Source organism: Pholcus phalangioides, unplaced genomic scaffold (genome assembly GCF_987345545.1).
Source record: "Pholcus phalangioides strain wild (caught in Gottingen) unplaced genomic scaffold, Ppha-v1.0 ptg000024l_1, whole genome shotgun sequence".
Taxonomy (NCBI): Eukaryota; Metazoa; Arthropoda; class Arachnida; order Araneae; family Pholcidae; genus Pholcus; species Pholcus phalangioides.
Genome location: NW_028301616.1, coordinates 23342838 through 23361675, shown reverse-complemented (window position 1 = coordinate 23361675; position 18838 = coordinate 23342838). Strand labels below are relative to the sequence as shown.

At 38.3% G+C, this 18838-nt stretch overlaps 1 protein-coding gene across 6 annotated transcripts in view; it reads left to right on the top strand.

Moving 5' to 3' along the window:
- Piezo (piezo type mechanosensitive ion channel component) overlaps positions 1-18838 on the top strand; it is a 104475-nt gene that overhangs the window by 14766 nt on the left and 70871 nt on the right. For all 6 annotated transcript variants that reach the window (XM_089250674.1, XM_089250680.1, XM_089250675.1 and 3 more), the window contains exon 2: positions 10930-11032. In XM_089250674.1, coding sequence (XP_089106800.1) covers positions 10969-11032 — 64 coding nt within the window. In that variant the 5' untranslated portion in view covers positions 10930-10968. The remainder of the gene's footprint in view (positions 1-10929; positions 11033-18838) is intronic.

Sequence of the window (18838 nt, the reverse complement as noted above, 5' to 3'; positions counted from 1 at the left end):
CTTATTGCTTTACATCTTCTCCGTTTAGGTTTGTTGTGTTGCATGTAGACGCATGACTTGGCGGAATTTTTCCCGTATGAAAGAAAAAAGAAAAGACACCAAACGCGTAATTAACCCAGTTTTTTTCCCCCGTCCAAACAAATACTGGTGCTCCAAGCAAGCCCACGACTTCCACGTGAATGTGTTTGACACTTGTGTTTATCCACCATGGTTGTGGTTGATTTATGGCCATTAATTACCAGTCACTATAAATCAGGAAAAATACGTTCTGTATTCGTTAACTTGGTCACAGAATAACAAACAAAGCATTAGGGATGCGAGGTTGAAAAAAAGAAAGTTTATATGCTAGGTTAACTTTTTTGAGCATGTTTCAGTGGTGTCGTAAGCACCTTATGGATACACAGTAAAACTTGTCTAAGTTGGACACTTGTGATTCCATTAAAATCTGTTCCATTTAGAAAGATGGTTGGTCAAGGCTTGACAAATAAAAAAAAAATCTATGCGCCAGCAAATTTCATACTCACCAAGCATTTTTTTTTCCTAAAAAAATTGGTCTAAAATAACGTATTATTTGACTTGTCCAGGACAGTTTTCCTTTTCCCGGCTAACTGACATAATTTTGATAATTTTGTGTTGCTCCCAGACTTCAATTATCACACACAAAAAAATTTAGCGCCAATATGTTAATTTTTTAGTCGCTATGGTAACCTTGCGCCTGGGATTTGGACCGTTCTAATGAATTGATGGGAATTCTCGAAACCCCTTTAACTGCGCAAGTTGTTGGTCAAATGGTCAAATGCTTTTTTCTCTGCGCAAATGGAAAAATTTTCTTTTTTTTTTAGCAATAGCATAGAATTTATTTTTCTTTTGTGGAAGAGAGATGACACTCAAACTCAGGCAATTCATACGTAGAATAGAATCGGAAGGAGGGAGGGGGTATACAGTACAAGCAAACCTGTCAGTAATGGAAGGAAAAAAACGAATACATAATTCGTACGCCGTCTGTGCATCATTTTGAAAATTTCAACTCAAGGAAGCAGTTCAAATCACCAGGAAATGATTGAGCAGCAGGTCCCTAAGGACATCATCTAACAGCAAACGAATGAACGCCAGGACTTTGCCACTGGACTTATCCCGTTGTCGAGATCTCTTCCAGCCCATCTTCTTCGCAGAGTCTATCATATAACAGGAGTGGGAGCAGTCTAAGGGTTGAAGGAAGTGCTTTGGTGTGGAATCACCGTGTTCGTGAAGTTTTCACCAGAATAAGCCATTTAATCATTGAGATTTCGTGTAATGGTTGGTGACATAGGCGCTGGAACCTAGGGCCTTGTTAAGGCGCGTATACAATAGCACACAGATCATGCAATGAAAGTATTCGCAATTGGTTGTTCAGTAATTTGTACGGTGCTGTGAACGTTTTCTTGAGCTATTTTAACTGGACCCACCTGGAATCGGTTGTTTTAACGAACACAAAGGAAGTTCATGCACCCACGAACGGATTAGAACCGCTGCAGCGGGTCCTACGCTACGAGATCGGCGCGCTTGTGTATATGCGCCTTAAAGTCAGCGTCAATATCTTTGGTGAATCGAAATATCTCTGTAAGGCCGGTATTAAAGTTTGGTAAAAGTCCTTTTATAAAACTTGAAAAATGCAGCTAATAATGTCACCGGTTGCATTTTCTAGAATGTAACCAATAACCTTATTGGTTGGATTTTTCAAGTTTTATAAAAGGGATTTTATCAACCTTTTATAGTATAATACCGGCCTTAGAGATGTTAAGAAGAGAAGCCCTCCTATGAAGCTCGAGTAGTTTGGTCACGTGTTTGTCAAAAAAAAAAAAAAATTATGCCTACAATCGGCATAAAAACATCCTCTAGTTGTGAATGTCGGAAGATTATCATTAGTATTTTTTTTTTTGTTTTGTTTTTTACTGCCAATTTCTTTGCCACCCCTTCATTAATAGACATTCCCAAAGCTTCGTAGTTTTCTGATGAATAGTTGCGGCTGTACACAGCTCAGAACAGGAGAACTTTAGTTATATACACCCTATATTTTTGCATCTTTGAGATGATTAACGGAAAACAAGTGAATTTTTGATTTCTTTCCATTCCCCTTTCGATCCGATTACAAGGTGTTTTTATCATGGGCGGAGATACTGGAGGGGCATTGCCCCCTTCAGCGTCAGAAGGTGGAGTCGTCTGATCCAATGTATATATGTATAGACATCATCATCATCGTGCTCTCCTTCCCCCCCCCCCCAGACTTTCAAGTCTATCTCCTCCTATAGTTTTTGTGTATTACAAGAGGCACTTCAAGTTGTTTGAGGCGTTGTTGTTTGCTCCCAAAACCACGGAAACACCAGACACCGGCGAAAATTTCTTCTGTCAAAGATCTAGCCAAGATGCTGTTAGGTGTTTCTCAAGGGTGGCTCGCCAAAAATAAAATTTAAGAGCATCTGTCTGGAGTAGTGCTTCAACTCCAATCAATGGAAATTTCTCCTAGAAGAAGAAAGCGGGGAAAAAATACACGCGTATATTTATTTTAACTAACAGACGTGATTTTTAACATCGTGCGTACATTTCTTTTTTTTTTTTGTCTACACAGTGATTAACGGAAACTTTCGTGAAGCGTCAGTTTTTTTTTCCGAAGCGAATTTCGTACCAGACGCTTAAGATTTTTTGCGGTGTGTGTTACTGCCAAATCCCGAAGTTGGCCAGCCTAGTTGACCTTGAAAGAAAAAAAGAAATCCTAGTTGAGAGACCCGGTCAATGTCCGAAATTCAGGATTTACCCTAGAGCAGCGGATCTCAACCGGTGCTCCATGTGCAATCCCCAGGGGCTCCGTAGAAGCTCGAAGAAAATTTAAAAAAACCCAGTAAATTTGAAAATATATGTATAAATATTTGAAATTATATAAATAAATCAGTAACCTTTTGATGGATAAACAAAATATTTGGCCTACGGGGTTTCGCCATAGAAATTATAGACCAGAAAGGGCTCCGCGAGTCAAAAAAAAAATTGAGAACCGCTGCCCTAGAGATACAGTATCTAGGAGGTAATTGCTTTTCCCGGCCCCCACATGTCGATCCCTATACACCCCTGTATATGTATCGCTAAGATATTCAAATTCCTTTGATCGTTAAGGTTGCCATAGCTAACCATAAATGGCCATAATTATCACAAAAAATGCGCCAACGTGGCGATGACCCCGAATCATAGGGATCGATACATAGGGGCCTGCTAAAACCTGGCGAAATATTGAATTTTGGACATTGGTCGATCAATTGGGCTGGCCCCTTCGCGAAGTGGTCAACTTCAGGCTTTGGCAGTAATATATGGAATGGCCCCAAACTTATATATAGTGCCGGATTTTTCTCTATACGTATTTTCCATGTTCGTGAAATGCTGCCATCTATCTTACGTTTCGGAACTTAAAATGACACCCGCATTTTCGTGTTTGAGTAGAAATAGTGTTGAAAACGTTTTCTTTCTGAAATCATATTCAGCCCTCCGGTTCATCGTCAGAGGCACAGAGTAAGAATAATTATATCTTTAGTCTATGGTCAGAGGCGATCGACTACCATTTTACCTCAGAAGGTTGCGGTGCGGTACTGTTTGTTTTTATGTTTCATGCATTTAATGATTACAGTTGCTGCCATCTACCTTCAAAAGACTAAACTGGCAATAAATGAATATATTAATGAATGTAATTGTGAAACTTTGTAAGGTCTAGTACTCGCTAAGGCGAGATATTCGAAGTGAAACTTTAGCCAGGGGAAGAGAATTTTTTGGAGGAAAAAGGAATTTCATCACAAAAAGTGAAGCGCTTTCTTTTCCCTCAAAACGCGTTCCGTAGAATAACTGATTGTGTGATGAAGCCCCGAGAAGCAGATGGGTTGTGGGGAGGGGGGGGGGCGGGTGTGTCACCAGTTATTCAGCCGAAAATAAAGTTGTGGGGAGGTTGATTTGGGGACGATTTGTGTCGGACAAAGACAGTTTATAACCTCTCCCTACCCCAGTGACGCCGCACCCCCTGGTCACACGAGAGTATATTTCGCACTCGAATGTTTTGTGACGTCACAGTACCAGCTCCTAATTGGCTGCAGTCATACTTATTATTTTTCTCCTTAACTAAAGCCCCTGCCTCCCCCTCCCCGATTCTGAGTCTGCCTCGATCACCGCCAGAAATTTTTAGTGAATAAATCTGCCACATATGGGATTCACAGCGGGTTCAATCATGATTAAATATGGTGCCAAACACATTAGAATTCTACGGGGCGGATGGTGTCTTGGGGTTTAAGGGATCAATTAGATAAAGGGGGTGAGTTTAAGAAAGATAAGGGGTCAACAAGATCAATCTTATTTAAAATGAAATGTAAAATTTTTAAATTCAATTTCAAATAATTAAATTAGAAATTAAATTTAATTGAGCGCTGAGTTTAGTCATGTCGAACCTAGCAGTTTCACTTCTATCGCACGAAATTGTCACGTTGATTTTTTTTTAAAGGAGGGAATGGCAAGCATTTGTATTTCGAAGTTAGAAAACCCAATTTTACCTGACCGCTAATTGCATTGCCTGCGGGGATCAAACTGGGGCCCTCGTGATATGAGTCCGTCGTGATGAAAGGATTGCGCAGCGTCTCGCGTTGGTCTGCTTGCTCTCTGCAGAGACTTTTTTTAGATGTGAGTTCGTGGTGTCCACACACAGTGTGGACTTCGCGCCTCAAAGTTGGAAAATCACGAAAAACTGACTTTAACTGACCATCGCGACCGCACAGCTGGTCTAATGGTCTGAGTTAGGGTGTGAAACAATGAAAAAAAAAATTATTTCCGCCACTAAATTATCTTTGTGAAGAAATTGTCAAATAAATCTTCTTTCCTCGGGAGATTCGAACTTTGTTTTCAGCTCTCATTTTTGTTCCTTCCGTTGATTGTACAGTGATTCACTCTTGTGGCAGTTACGTGACTAAGGACGTGTAAAAATCTTCTGTAAGTGAGGGGAAAATAGTCGATTTGATGGTAGAATACGTCATAAGTCACGTATCATGTCTCCAATCAGAGCTGAGATGTTATTCTTTTGTTCCCTTGAAGGGGCCACAATTTGCCTCTGATTGCAGTTTCTCTTGCTGAAATTGGAAAAATTATTTTTTTTAAACTTTTCATTTTTTTCCCCCTCTCTCACTCTTGACTTTTTTTTTCAAGTGCCATCTTGCGAGACAATACAAAATTACACATCGAATAGTGAAATACAAATATATTGATATAATGTTAGGTGTAGATACAGCTTTAAAAGGTATATCTCGATAAATATTAGAGTTGAGACCACGAAAATAACTCCTACTAAGTGGGGACGTTATGAGCGGGATCGACTGTATTCAATTCGTATGTTGAGGTAATATTTACACAGAACCTCTCTGTGTTGCGTGCTTGCACCTTCGTACTCGACATTGGTCGCTGTTTTCAAAGCACGTATTGTCGCATAGAATCGGGCTGGGGGCTCCCAGGTGCATCGAGGATATTGTAAATGTAGTGGATGGAATCGGTGCTATCAGTTTTCTCGATGCATAATTGGAAATCGTGCAAAAATGGGAACCGTTCTTTCTTTTGCGCCTTGAGATTGGCACTATTTCAGCAGACTACATTTGGTTATATGTACATGATATTTTTTAAGGCTGGAATATCTTATGGAAATGCAAAAATCACGAGTACAGTAAAACCTCCTGACAACGGCCACTGACGGGACTGAACAAATGTGGCCGTTATTGGGAGGTTGCCGTTGTTAAGAGAGGTTCAGTATTTCTGAAACATATATTAAATTTTGTGATTGCTTGTAGAATTGTAACAACCCATTCTATAATTAATTAGAAGAAACTATTTTGTAGCGCATGACATTTATTTTGCATAGAACATGCTCGAATTTTTTAATGGAGAACTTCATTTGTGATTTTCTATCGTTAATTTCATTCAAAAATTTCACGAATTCAAAAATGCATACAGAGCTGCGCCTTAATCGTTGTATCCTGGGCCATGCATTTCCCAGATCAGATTCATCTTCCGATGCAATCAGCAATTTTTCATCTTTATATAGGACAGTATTTTCAATGAGTACTCACCAGGGCATCCTTGGTCAAACAGCATGGAAACAAAAAGACTCTCTGGTCTATGAAATAGCCACTTGCCAATTTCTAACCCTAAATTCTGCTTTGTCCTTTCTGAAACGCATCTAGTGCACCCGTTAGCGCCTACTTGATGAACCTAAAGGTACACGGACCACATTTTGGAAACCACTGATGTAGGAAAGTGCCCGTAATTATTTTTTATGTTCGAAGGGCTCAAGGAAGGAAAAAATCCTTCAAAGCAACTTTTTAGGGTTATTTTTCTTATGCGATGATATGTGCATCGCACATTTTTCTCTCGTATTAATTTCCAAAAGTGTCCGTTATTTGGAAATCGTTGTTAGGAGGTCAAGCTTAATATTAATCCAAAGGGATGGGGGCGTTCCGTTCCAAGAAAATGCGGCCGTTGTTTGGATGACCGTTGTGGGAGGTTTTACTGTATAACGTTATTGCAGTTATATTATGGGAGTTGCAGTTATTTCAATTTTGTAAATTCTGGATGACGAAAACCAGCTTGAAATGTGTAAATAACGATCTACTTTCACTGTTTCTGGGTATTTATCCGGGAACTGCCTCCCACGTAGGTGGAATCGTGATGTAATGATACCCATCTTCCAAACGTGATCCTGCTCATATTGCTGTATTAATCTTCTAAAACCCAACACCAGCGTTATTCCAACTGAATCTGGCGCTGTTTAAGCGTGATCGTTGTACACAGGAGTGGGAGAGAGAGAGATTACTAAGTACACTGTGTGTATTCCTCTGGGGAAAAAACAGGAAATCGTTCAGTCACAAGTCACGCTGAATAATGGATATGGACATTAAATGAAAAAGAAAAAAAAATGTTTCCCCCCCCCTATTATTATTATTTATTGCGTGAAGAAATAACCCATAAACGATTTTTAGTATCTGTGACCTGATAGCATTTCTATGTACGGGTGTGGAGGAGACTAACGCTCTTTCGTAATAAGTGGGTAAAAAAAAAATTCGCACAAACACACATACCTTCGATTTCGACGTTTGAAATAATATCTTTGTTTTTCTTTCCTCGGTGATTTCATAACACAAAAGAATCATTATTTTCCGGATGTGACTTTGACACGTGTTTCGGGAATCGCCTTATATTTCACCAAAACATATTCATTTTTTAAAAAATATTTTGTTTAAATCGCAATGCACATCCTTCAGACTTATATTTTCAAACAGTGAAGGGGGTCACGTATATTGCGTCTTTAAAAAGCATGATTCCGGCATTTCCTCAGTAGGCCATTTCGGTTATACATTTACATTCGCCTCAGGACATGCAGTGGTTGGGCATCGTGCTAGACTCTCGTCGTGTGAATTCTGGTTTGAACCCCGTTGGTGGCCCAGTGAAGCTGGTTTTTTTTTTTTTGTGGTTTTGAAACTTCAGCACCCGAATACGAAATTCGGTCTCCCGTTTGAAAAAGTGAATTTGAATTCCATTTGAAATCCGCAGAGAGCAGGAAGAGCTTCAATACGATACTTGTATAACAAAAAATTAATAAATAAATCAGGTATCAGCCATTTTCACTTCAAAATACAGCCGAAAGATGGCCACACCAGTGAAACACGAAGCAATCGTAACTTTAACAACATAAATACGTTAGGGGTCACGCATATATTTATATGCACATGTTCCGGCAGGTACCAGTTCGTTTGAGATAGAACATAGGAATGTTTATGAGAACCAAGAACGGTTAAGTAGTAGTAATTCGAACCACAAATAGCGGATGAACGATCGCCCCCCCCCCGCATGGTTGTCTGCTGAAGTTGGTTTTCTGTGGTTCCCATCTTCGAGGCGTGAATGCGAGCCGATATTTCCATTTAAAAAGGCTTGCTACATAGAACAATACACCTATAACGGTACAAATATTCAGTCATCACACTTCACTAATAGTATTAAAAGCAAATGGCGATATACATACTATCAATCCATGTATCTACTACTTAACCGTACATGTACCTCGTGTGCACATTCCCTCTGCGAAATTTCTAAAGAATTGATACATGCCGGAATTTGTGTACTGAGTGTGTGTATGGCCCTAACGTATTAATGTGGTCAGCACTGCGCTTGTTTCGTGTTCTGCTGGTGCTGCCATCTGTCTCTCATCCTTTGAAGTGAAGATGGTAAATGTTTGAATTTTCATGTTATGAAAGTATCGAGTTGTAGGTTTGCCACCTACGGAGAGACTTTTTTTTCAATGGGAGACCACACGGTCTAAGATACGCACTAAAACTTTTAGGTATGCATGCATACCTCCGGCACAACTCATTCGGTAGTGAATTGCCCATGGTGATAGACCAGAGTTGTGCTCGGTTTTAAAGGAAGGTTAAGTAGTATCAGTGTTTAAATCCATTTTAAGCAGGCAGGTTTCAATGCTTCCTATCGCGGCTCATGCTCCTCCAACCTTTTCTCTGCCACATTGTGAAAATAAATAATTTTTTGGTAGGTTAATTTAGTTTTAATTAAAGCCTACAAACAGGGAAAAAAAAAATTTCAAAAAATTTAGTGCACAACAGGGTGCTCCGACTGGATTTTTTTTTTTTTAAATATCATTGTTTTATCATAATTTAAATCACAAAATTTAAATTTTGTTTTTCCTTTACATAACTTCAATAGTATTGAAATAAATATAATCTGGTTATCTTATGCAAATGTTACTGATATGTGGTAAAGTTTGTCATTAAAAAGAAGTATAGAAGATCTTTGGGGTAAATATAGACAAACTTAATCCATAGATACAGTACAGGAAGAGATCTGCTCTATTTCTAGATTTTGTGCATGAAAAAAATTACAGAAAAATATAGGGAGTTGATAAGTATTTTCAATGCATTAGTACAATGTGGCACTAGGGTTCCCCTGATTAAAAAACAGTAATAATTTTTTTATGTAAAGCCTTGAATTATATTTGCCCTAATTGCTGATTCAAAATAATAATAGATGTTGTATCAACGTAAATATTATTGGGATATCGACTTTACTTTTCACATTAAAATTTCGAGTGTTTGCTGGTTTTTTTTACCAAAACTCATTAAATCCGTGAAGGAATAAGAATGTGTAAACTATTAAGTAAACATCGTGCAAGTCGGAAACGCATCCACCAATTATGCAAGAAACGATCTTGGCAATGGAATTTGTTTTATTTAGTTGATATGCTGAATGGCCCTTTGGTTGTTGTACATCCAGTGAATTGAGATACCTGATACTGAGTTTCCACCCTTTCACTTTAATGGGGGAAGCTCTCATGAATAAGATAACTTTTCTCTGAAAGAAAAATTTTAATCCATGAAGCAGGACCGTCTTAAGAGCATCATGGGGCCTCAGAGCCAAGCGATTATTTTTGAGGTCCTACCTGGAGAATTCTCGAAAATTTGAACCAGTTCTTGTTTTTGAGAGGCCCTTCTTTTCTTGAGGCCCCCCGGGCCGTGCGTTAAGACGGCACTGCCATGAAGTTAATTCGGGCTCAAAGACCTTTCATGTTACATGGACACAGATTTTTGGTGTTTGTAGTTTTTGCTTGTAATTCGTTTATTAATGCTGAATTAAATTTGAGAGATTAAGAGAAAAAGCAGGTGATATGAAAATATGCATTCTTAATGATTAACAAGATTTGTTTTAATCAATAAGCAGTCAGTTTTAATTTAAAAAATCCGATTTGAATTAAAGAATCCAATTTTTTTTTTTAAACTAATTTTTTCATACCCTGGTGCACAACGAATTAACCTGGTACTTGAAAGTTTCGTCAGCGCTATACGCTGGCAAAAACGAAAAGAAAATACCAATTAAATATGTTGAACAGTACAGTTGCATGAACATTTATCTCATTTCATCACAAGGAAAACTAATTTGTTTTACACATTTGTTAGGGAACATTTTTTGGGGAGCAGTGTTTTACTTCATCACACACAAGTGTAATGCAGTGAACACTTCTACCGGGGTGAAACATCCTAGTAAATTTTATTAATTAACATTTAAAAAAAACAAGATGTCACACCTGCGCTGTCCTCTGGTAATTCAGCCTTTACACTTCAAAATACAAACACCCAACAATGTATGTAAGGGATGTGTTTTAGGAGAAGGGTTAAAAATTAGTGGTACTTTGAAGTACCGTCAGCAGTGAAAGGGTTAAGCCAGGCCAGTCTAATGAAAGATTGGTGCGCAGAGCCGCTACTAGAGAAAGGCAAGGGGATCGGGTGCCACGAGCGCTTGTCCAGCGCGTTTAAGTAAATCGTTGATTTAATTCTTTTTTTCCATTGAAAAAAAGAGTAGAGTTGCAAAATGGTTATTGGCCTCGGGCGACAGTAATTTTTCATTTCTAGTTGCAGTTTTCTCTACGTAATTTCCTTCCCCCCCCCCCTCCTTTTAATTTATTCTACTGTGTAAAGCAAATTGAAAATCTTGAAAAGTCAGCATTGATCTAGCGAAATAGAGAAACGCACCCTTCATACAAGACAAGACACAAAGTTTATACTCTGGTAACGATGTGTTTTTTCACATAAAACAGACGTTAACAGTGACGTCATTCAGTCCATACCGGATATCTTTAAATATTCAGGAGGATGTTGGGGTATTGTTCGAACGTAAATGTCTTGGTAGGCATTGGTGTGGAGGAGGTTTTCTGTCATTTAAAACCCCTTCAAAAGTTACAGGTTGGTTTGGAGTTTGCTCTACCAGCGCACAGGGGCTTTGTATTTATATTTTTCGAATTACGAGCATTATTATGTGTGTGTGTGTTTTGAAATTGATTGCACAGTGAATTAAAACTAATTTTTTCCATGTTTGTAATTACAGAATATGAGAAGTTAGTTTTACGCAAACCATAGAAAAATCATGGTGAAAAAAGTCGTGTCAAAGATTTTGTACCGGATTTTTTTGCCACTGGTCTTATTGGCTGGTAAGTTTTGATAAGCAAAAAAATTTATACTTTTTTCTTTTAAGGGTTTTTATTTTGATTAAAAATGGTTTCCGACTTGAGACAGTTTTTTCAATGCAACAAATTTTTGGTGAAATGTGCAACGATGAATTGCTTGTAAGTGGGATGATATATCACACATTTTTCCGAGTGGTTCTTAGAAGGGGCTCCCAAAACGTCGTCAAATTTAGTCTAGCATGCCGCACGGAGGTTGAAAAAGAATCAAAAAATTTATCAAATTTGTAGCAAAATTGTTGTTTCTCTGATAATGCGCAACCGATATACAGTATAATTAGACCAAAGGAAGCGAGTGGGAAGGGTGTCGAACGTTAGAAAGTCACTGAATTTTACTTCCACCCCTTTTCTCTCCCCCCCCATTTAAAAAAGTATTGAAATTTGAATAGTTGAGTATGAGACCTTTTTTTCATGTCTGGCTGTTGTCAAAGATGCTTTTGAATGCAACACAGCGAAACCTCTCTGATGGGCCGCTTCCCACAAGGTAGTATTTCTCCAACTTTTGCCATCCCTGACTTCCTTGCCTATTCTTTCGATGGTTAAGGCTCATTAGACAGAAGAAACATAACATCGTATTAAATGACTATGCGTCCAATTTTTTCATAAGTGGGCACAACTTGTCATAATAATTACATATTTTTGATCGCTTTTTGTAATTTTTAACCAAGTTACACACACACATTATGTTTTTGTGATTACTGATTACTCAACACGTTTTGAGAAATTAAAAATCCCTCCACCACCTACAATGACGAAAATCAGACGGTAATCGACACGTTGTGGGAGCATGTTACAAATTCTAACCTTCTAACCTTTCCAGTTTGAGAGCGATGGAGGCCCTAAATTATTTCGCGTTTCATGTGTTCGAGATAAAGAGGTCTATTCGATATCATAACTTTTATCAACACTAACATATAAAAGAAGAAAACTGGCTCATTTTTCCCCCTCATCAACAGGCCTTTATTCTGTGTGTGTGTGTGTGGGGGGGGGGGTAATAAAAAGAATACTAACAGAAGATAAGCAAATTTTTAGGATAAAAAAAGCCACGAATTCCTCAGTCAGAGTTGCTAAGGTTTAGATGAATTTGATAATCTATGAGGTGTTTTATTTTGATACGAGAGATATGAGAGTCGGATTGCTCGCAATATAGACATCGTAACGGAACACCATAGGTCGATTGTTAAAATTCATTTATAATGGATTAGGTATGTACAGGGTGTCGCATAAATTCTTAAATAGTTTAAAAATTGGAGAGGTTTGTATAGTTTAAAGCGGTTTGCGCAAAAGTTATTGTCGCGAAAGGGAGTTTTTTTTATGCAGAAAAGAAAATTTAGTTAAAATTTTTATCGATAGCGAGTGCTGCAGGAGAATGAATCACTAGAAATATGCAAATCAGAGTCCTATAAAACGCAAGGTTACGATTAACAGCTCATCTACAGATTTTCCTGTTACCGGGGCTTACATAAGGTTTTCGTTGTGATATTGACATTGGTGGATGAAGCACTATGGGTGAAGTTGTTTCACCCCAGCTACGAATGGCCTGATGAAGCTTTACCAACATTTCGGGCGCAGAAAATATTGAAGAAAGGTTCATGTGAACAGAAAAGGGTTCTGTGATTTGCTTTTGTGCGGCGCTGTCTGTCGACAGAAACTAATTTTTTTTTCTGTCCCCCCCCCCCCCAAAAAAAAAATCTCCGTGCGAATAATTTCTTCACAAACCGCATTCAAATATACCGATTCCAATTTCCTTCATTTTTTAACTATTTACGAATTTATGGGACACCCTGTATAATAGTATTCATGACATCTTGTGATGTGGTTTTCCAAGATCCAAAAATTTTAGAAACTGTGGGGGAAAAAGAAGAAGAGGCTTCTTCAGTTTAATTATCAGTGACAGCTCTTTCAATGGTCTTTATGATAAGCTGGAATCGTGCCAGTCTTGAGAGGCATTGTATGCAGTCGATTGTTGTTTTCCAATTTTTCGTTTAGGAAGAAAATTATGTTTTTATTATCATGTAAGTTTCCGAAGTGACAAAGTGGAAAACAAGAAGTTTTTGAGCAACAAATTTATAATTTTTTTGAAGCCGTAGCTAGAACTTGGCAGACATGCACATTTTTTGGTCAAGCGTGTTTCTGAATGAAGTAGTACATACTAAATTTCACTTTTCTTTGTTGTTATTTCGTAATTTGACGTTCTTTATCTTTTGTGATACAAAAGTGCGGTTCGAAATTTCTATTGTACACACCACTGTGCCATCACTCAGAGAAAATTTTGTTGTCGCTTCGGTTCGTTTCTGAAAGAATCGACGTTATTGATGATTTGGGAGATTCGAAAAAGAAGATGGTGGATACGTAGGTTTTTAACCCACATTTTTTTTGGCTCAATTCAGAGATCATATTTATGTAGGAACCCCGATCTCCATTCATTCATGTATCAACTACGTAGGTACCAATATGCGTTCTCATAGGTAAAGATTCCAATCTGTGTGCGTGGCAGCCAAGGGTGCTGCGAGATTATGAGGGTGAAATTACTATGCATGCTCTAATAGTATCACGAAATAGTGTGCCAGAGTATTTTTAACATACGTCTACACATGCTTACTCGCTTTAACCTGGGGAGGATGAATAAATACGCTGAGAAATTTTGTTTTTATTATCCCCTCCACTTACCGATCGCAGTGCCACAACTTTACTATACAAAATTCGATAGACGCAATCCAGGTGTCTGATGCACCAACCGTCCGCGTGTCCTCTTAAGCCCGACGCTCGTCTAGTGCGCGTTGCTTGGCTTGCGTGACATCCGTGCACATTGATGGGAAATTTCAGCAAACCACTCAAGAACAACATATAGTATGCGGATGTAGACGCACTTTTAGGGTGCCACTGAAATGCTACTGAGTATTTAAAATTCTTATCTTTTTCTCGAGGGTTCGGCGAAGCAAAGAATTTGGGAATCGCTGTTATACACCTCACAGCATCATGGGTATTCAAGGAAAGTAATGTTCTTGGGTTCTCTATCAGGTTAGAATAGCCCGCCTACCAATTTTAATACATAATCTCGAAAAGAATAGCACCATATCTCATTATCATTAGGCTTTCAAGCCGTAACCGGGTGGTGTTAAGATAACCCTTGAGATTGCCCAAATATACACAATGGTCCTCTATGCAAATTTTTTTCCTGGCTCGAAATCGTAGTTCGCCATACGGGCTCCCGTCGGTGAAGGTGCTGCTCTCTGCGGAGTGGCTGCCACCTCTGGCTTCCTTGCTCATCCTTTCAATGGTTAAGACTCATTAGGCAAAAGAAACATCGTATTAACCGATATTCAACTGTGTATCCGATTTTTTTGTAAGTGGGCACGACTGATCAAAATAATTATTTTATGAATTTCTGAGAAATGATTTTTCAGATAAAAGAAATGATAGAAAGTGGGAAGATATAAAAAAAAAATTATACTTGTAAAATCAGAAAGTGTTATCTAAAGTCAAACATAGATGGCGCTAAAGAACAACACTAATTAATCTTGACACGCACAAAATAGAAACTTAAACTTTTTCAAAACGGAACAAAATTTATCCACTACTACAAAATAAATAAAAAAATAACGTATTAACCCCCGATATGTGACTGCATCAAATTTCTCTATAATTGAACTCAACTGTGATAAATTTCATCAGAATAGTAACTTACAACTTAAATATTTTCAAAAGAAGAGAGAAACATTCCTATGATATGCATGAATTCAGAAATTAATATTTTAAGTCAACAGCAGAGGACGCTAGGAAAAAGAATATTTCCGGGCATGCGCAATCAACCAGCACCTCCTAGAGATGGAAGGCCTCCGCAGTCTGCTTGTGACGTCAGTAAGTAGTCCATTTTCCCTCAGAATATTCAAGGGAAAAAATTCCCTGCTCGTGCCAGTATCATCGTTGTGAGGAAAAGAAATGATCGATCTCAGAATTGGGGATTTCTATGCCCCACATCCGATCACAATGCGGTATATGTGAGCCAATCAGGAAGATTCTACGCAAAAATAAGAAGAAACGGAATAGGACGCTGTGTTTCAAAATGTGGCAAACTTGCTAGGTAGTCTAAATGACGTTTATGGCAAACAGTGCAGAGGCCTTCTATCCCTAGGAGGTGCTGAATCAACACATTTTTTGACCGCTATTCTAATTTTTTCACTGAATTGCGGGTAATTCTTTGCTGCCATTTGTAACTTTACTTCACTTTGACTATTTTTTTGGTATAAATGGCAACTATACTTGCTTTTGGCAATTTCAGCAGAAATTTTACTTACTTTTAACAACTTTACCGGCTGTAATCGACAACTTTGCTTATGACAGTTTTTTGGCGGTAATTGGCAATGTACTATATGGATCAAACTTTCTCGTATTTTTATGAAGGAATTTATATGTCATGACAGGGATTTATCGTGTTGTGTGTATTGATACTTTCTTTCTTCCGAAACATCTTTCGCGGGCATAATGGAACTCCTTGGCTGGCCGTATTTGGCCTGTAGGCCGAAGGCTGTGCACTCCGTCTCATACTTACTCTAATGCAGCAATATTTCATCCCTACATCTGTTCATGCAACGGTTCAGAATTATGAAAATAGACCAAAGTCGCGAACAGTCCATACACACCATGCCATAGTTTCTAATCTTTTTATGAAAATAGTTATTTTATTAGAGGTCATCTAATTCGGTGCGTTCAGAAATTCGTCATTGAAATTTATAATTCTCAAAATTTGAAAAGTCGCATACATGCCGAATACATCAATGGAAATTAAAACAGGGGAGGAAGAGAAGACAGCTGTTTGAATAGTGATTGTGTGGCATCGCATATATTTTATGCAGCTGGCGATTTGAAGTGGTTTATTCCTTTACGTCATCGAGTTGATGAAAACAAAAACAAAAAAAACCAATACTCGCACCTCTATAGATAGCGTAATCTCTTTAGCATCTATGTATGCATTTCTTTTTAAAATTTCCCATCACAAATTGTCTTCAGTTAATGTGATTGAAATTGCGCATTGAAAATATTGTTTTGGAGAAAGGAATCGGTTTGACATACTACTTGCAATTTAGATAAACGATTTTCCGGAATCAGAAATGAGGACAACGACGTTTTCGAGATTATTTCTGAGGGCAAGGTTTTATCAATTTTAGAAGATTAAAAAAAAGAAAAGAAAAATAGTGCCGATATAGCTATTTCCTCACGATAGTGTAATTGGTTTTTTCTTTTCTTCTCTATGTCATTTATATGTACTGGCACAAACTAGTATAACTATAAATGTGTTTGAGCTTCAATTAAAGAGATTTATTGAAATTTCAAGATTTTCTAGAGTTTTAAGTTGTAATAATTTTTTCATATAATGATCTCACACACACACACACAACGGAAAAAAAAATGCTGGTCCTATATCTTTATTTCACAATGTATGCAACACAGACAAAATCGTTAGGAATTAGTCATTTATGCAGATCGTCCTCTGAATCTATAACGAAAATCACGTATAATACACGTATCACTTACTACGGCCGAAATTAATGAACTGATTAAATGAAAAGAACAGATAGTTTTCCCATATTTATTTGCCTCCATCCGGGAATTATGCATAATCACTGGTAAAAATAGTAAAATGTAGTGGAATTTATCAAACTCTCTTACCGGGACGCTTAATGATTATGCTCAATTACTGGCTGGTATGCATATAATCACCGATTTATCACTTTATCATAACATATATATCCTCATTCATTGGCATAGACCATATTTTCCCAAACCTTTTTTTCCATTGCCTCCTTAAATGTTTTTTTCTTTCATCTCCAACTCAAGTCAACCCATAGGATCATATACTAAACCCACAATTTCAACCGCTCCCAGATCATTCCATCGACCCCGCGGGCATTATTGTCAATTTGGGAAATACTTGCATATACTTTCACTGCCGACATCTAGTCGAGAACAAGAACTTACAAGGCTTTTCGGCCGGGGTATTCTTCCATTATTAACGTTTCACCGGTGTCGGCCATCTTCTGTGGTGCGATTTCACCTATGATGATATCCGTATAGCAGCGGGTGATCAGGAACATTTTAACATCATCATGCATAGCAAGGTGATGTTCTCGGGCGTGATACTGTGTCTGAGTGAAAGTACCAGCTTTTCAATTAATTTGCTGCTGTGCGGGAATGTGAGCATCGTGATGGCATCTGCATCGTGGGGACCCGGATCCGATCCCCTTTGGCGGGACACCGGCGATGAGCTGAAGTTGATTTTTCGGTAGCATTCTAGCTTCTATGTGTGAATACGAGCCGATAGCCAACTTAAAAAAAGTGTATAGAGAAAGCAATTACGCCCATGTGGTCATAGTGACGGACTTGCATCGCGAGAACCCAGGTTCGCACCCCACCCGTAGCACAATGGTGGTCAGCTGAAGTCCGTTTTCTTTGGTTTCTAACTTTGCGAATGCGAGCCGATCTTCCCGTTAAAAATTCTAGCCACAGAGCAACAGACCAACAACAGTAAAACTATTCAATCACTAGCTGTTACCCGCGGCTTCGCTCGCGTGAATTTGGTAATCTGAGAATTGCTTGGCGATGATTCCTTCCTATAACATTTCAATCCCTCATGACCCCCCCCCCCCCTGGGTGTTGCATTTCCAGAAATCCCGTCTTGGCGAGTCTCTATATTATAAAATACAATACTGATGGAATTTCGTATTTACAGCTTCTAGCGACTTGGACTCAGTGATGATTGCACGATATAACTTTTGAACCCCTCTATTGTTAGTGAGTTTTAGCATTACGAAATAAAACTACTGATCAAATTTCATATTTAAATCTTTGGTGATTTCGGCTCAGCAATTATTGTCCCATATAACCTTTGAGCCCCCCTTATGACCGTTTTAGGGGCTGAATTTCTAAAACCCCCCATCTTGGTGAGTCTTTACGACATGAAACAAAACTACTGACTAAATTTCATAAATATACATGTAGATATAGCTCCAGAACGGTTTCGGCTTGGCATGATTTCTCTGTATAGCCTTTGAACCCCTTTATCATCCCCTTAAGGGCCGAATTTCGAAAAAACCCCTTCTTAGTGAGTCTTTACGCCATAAAATAAAAATACTGACTGAATTTCATAAATATTGCTCCAGAGCAGTTTCGTCTCTGGGTGATCTCTCTGTAAAACCTTTGAACCCCCTTTTGACCCCTTCAGGGTCGAATTTTGGAAAACTCCATCTTAGTGAGTCTTTATGTAATAAAACAGAACTATTGACCAAATTTGGTATTTATAGCTTCAGTGGCTATGGCTCTGTGATGATGAATCAGTCAGTCAGGACATGCTATTATATATATGTATAGATTGCACTTCACTCTCAACCCGAAATGTAGATGGCAACACTAAAAACTCACAACACTCGATACATAAACCTCTGTAGTAAATTGCCCATGGCGGTAGATCCGACTCATGCTCAGTTTGGAAAAAAGAAGGTCGCAACATTTAAAATTCATGCATAATGTATGCAGGCAATAACCTGCCAGTTTTCTTTTGCTTCTGAATTTGGAAGACAACAGAAATTCTCGAACACATAACAGTCATTCTAGGACATATAACAAACATGATAGGTACGTATTGGGGGTGGGGGTGCACAGCATTTCCCAGTATGCACCAATTCATCGGTTTCATCAGAATAATGTTAACGAGATACATGTAGGCATTGATAGCAGTGGCCCACCGATTGAAATACATGATCTCCAAAATAGTAG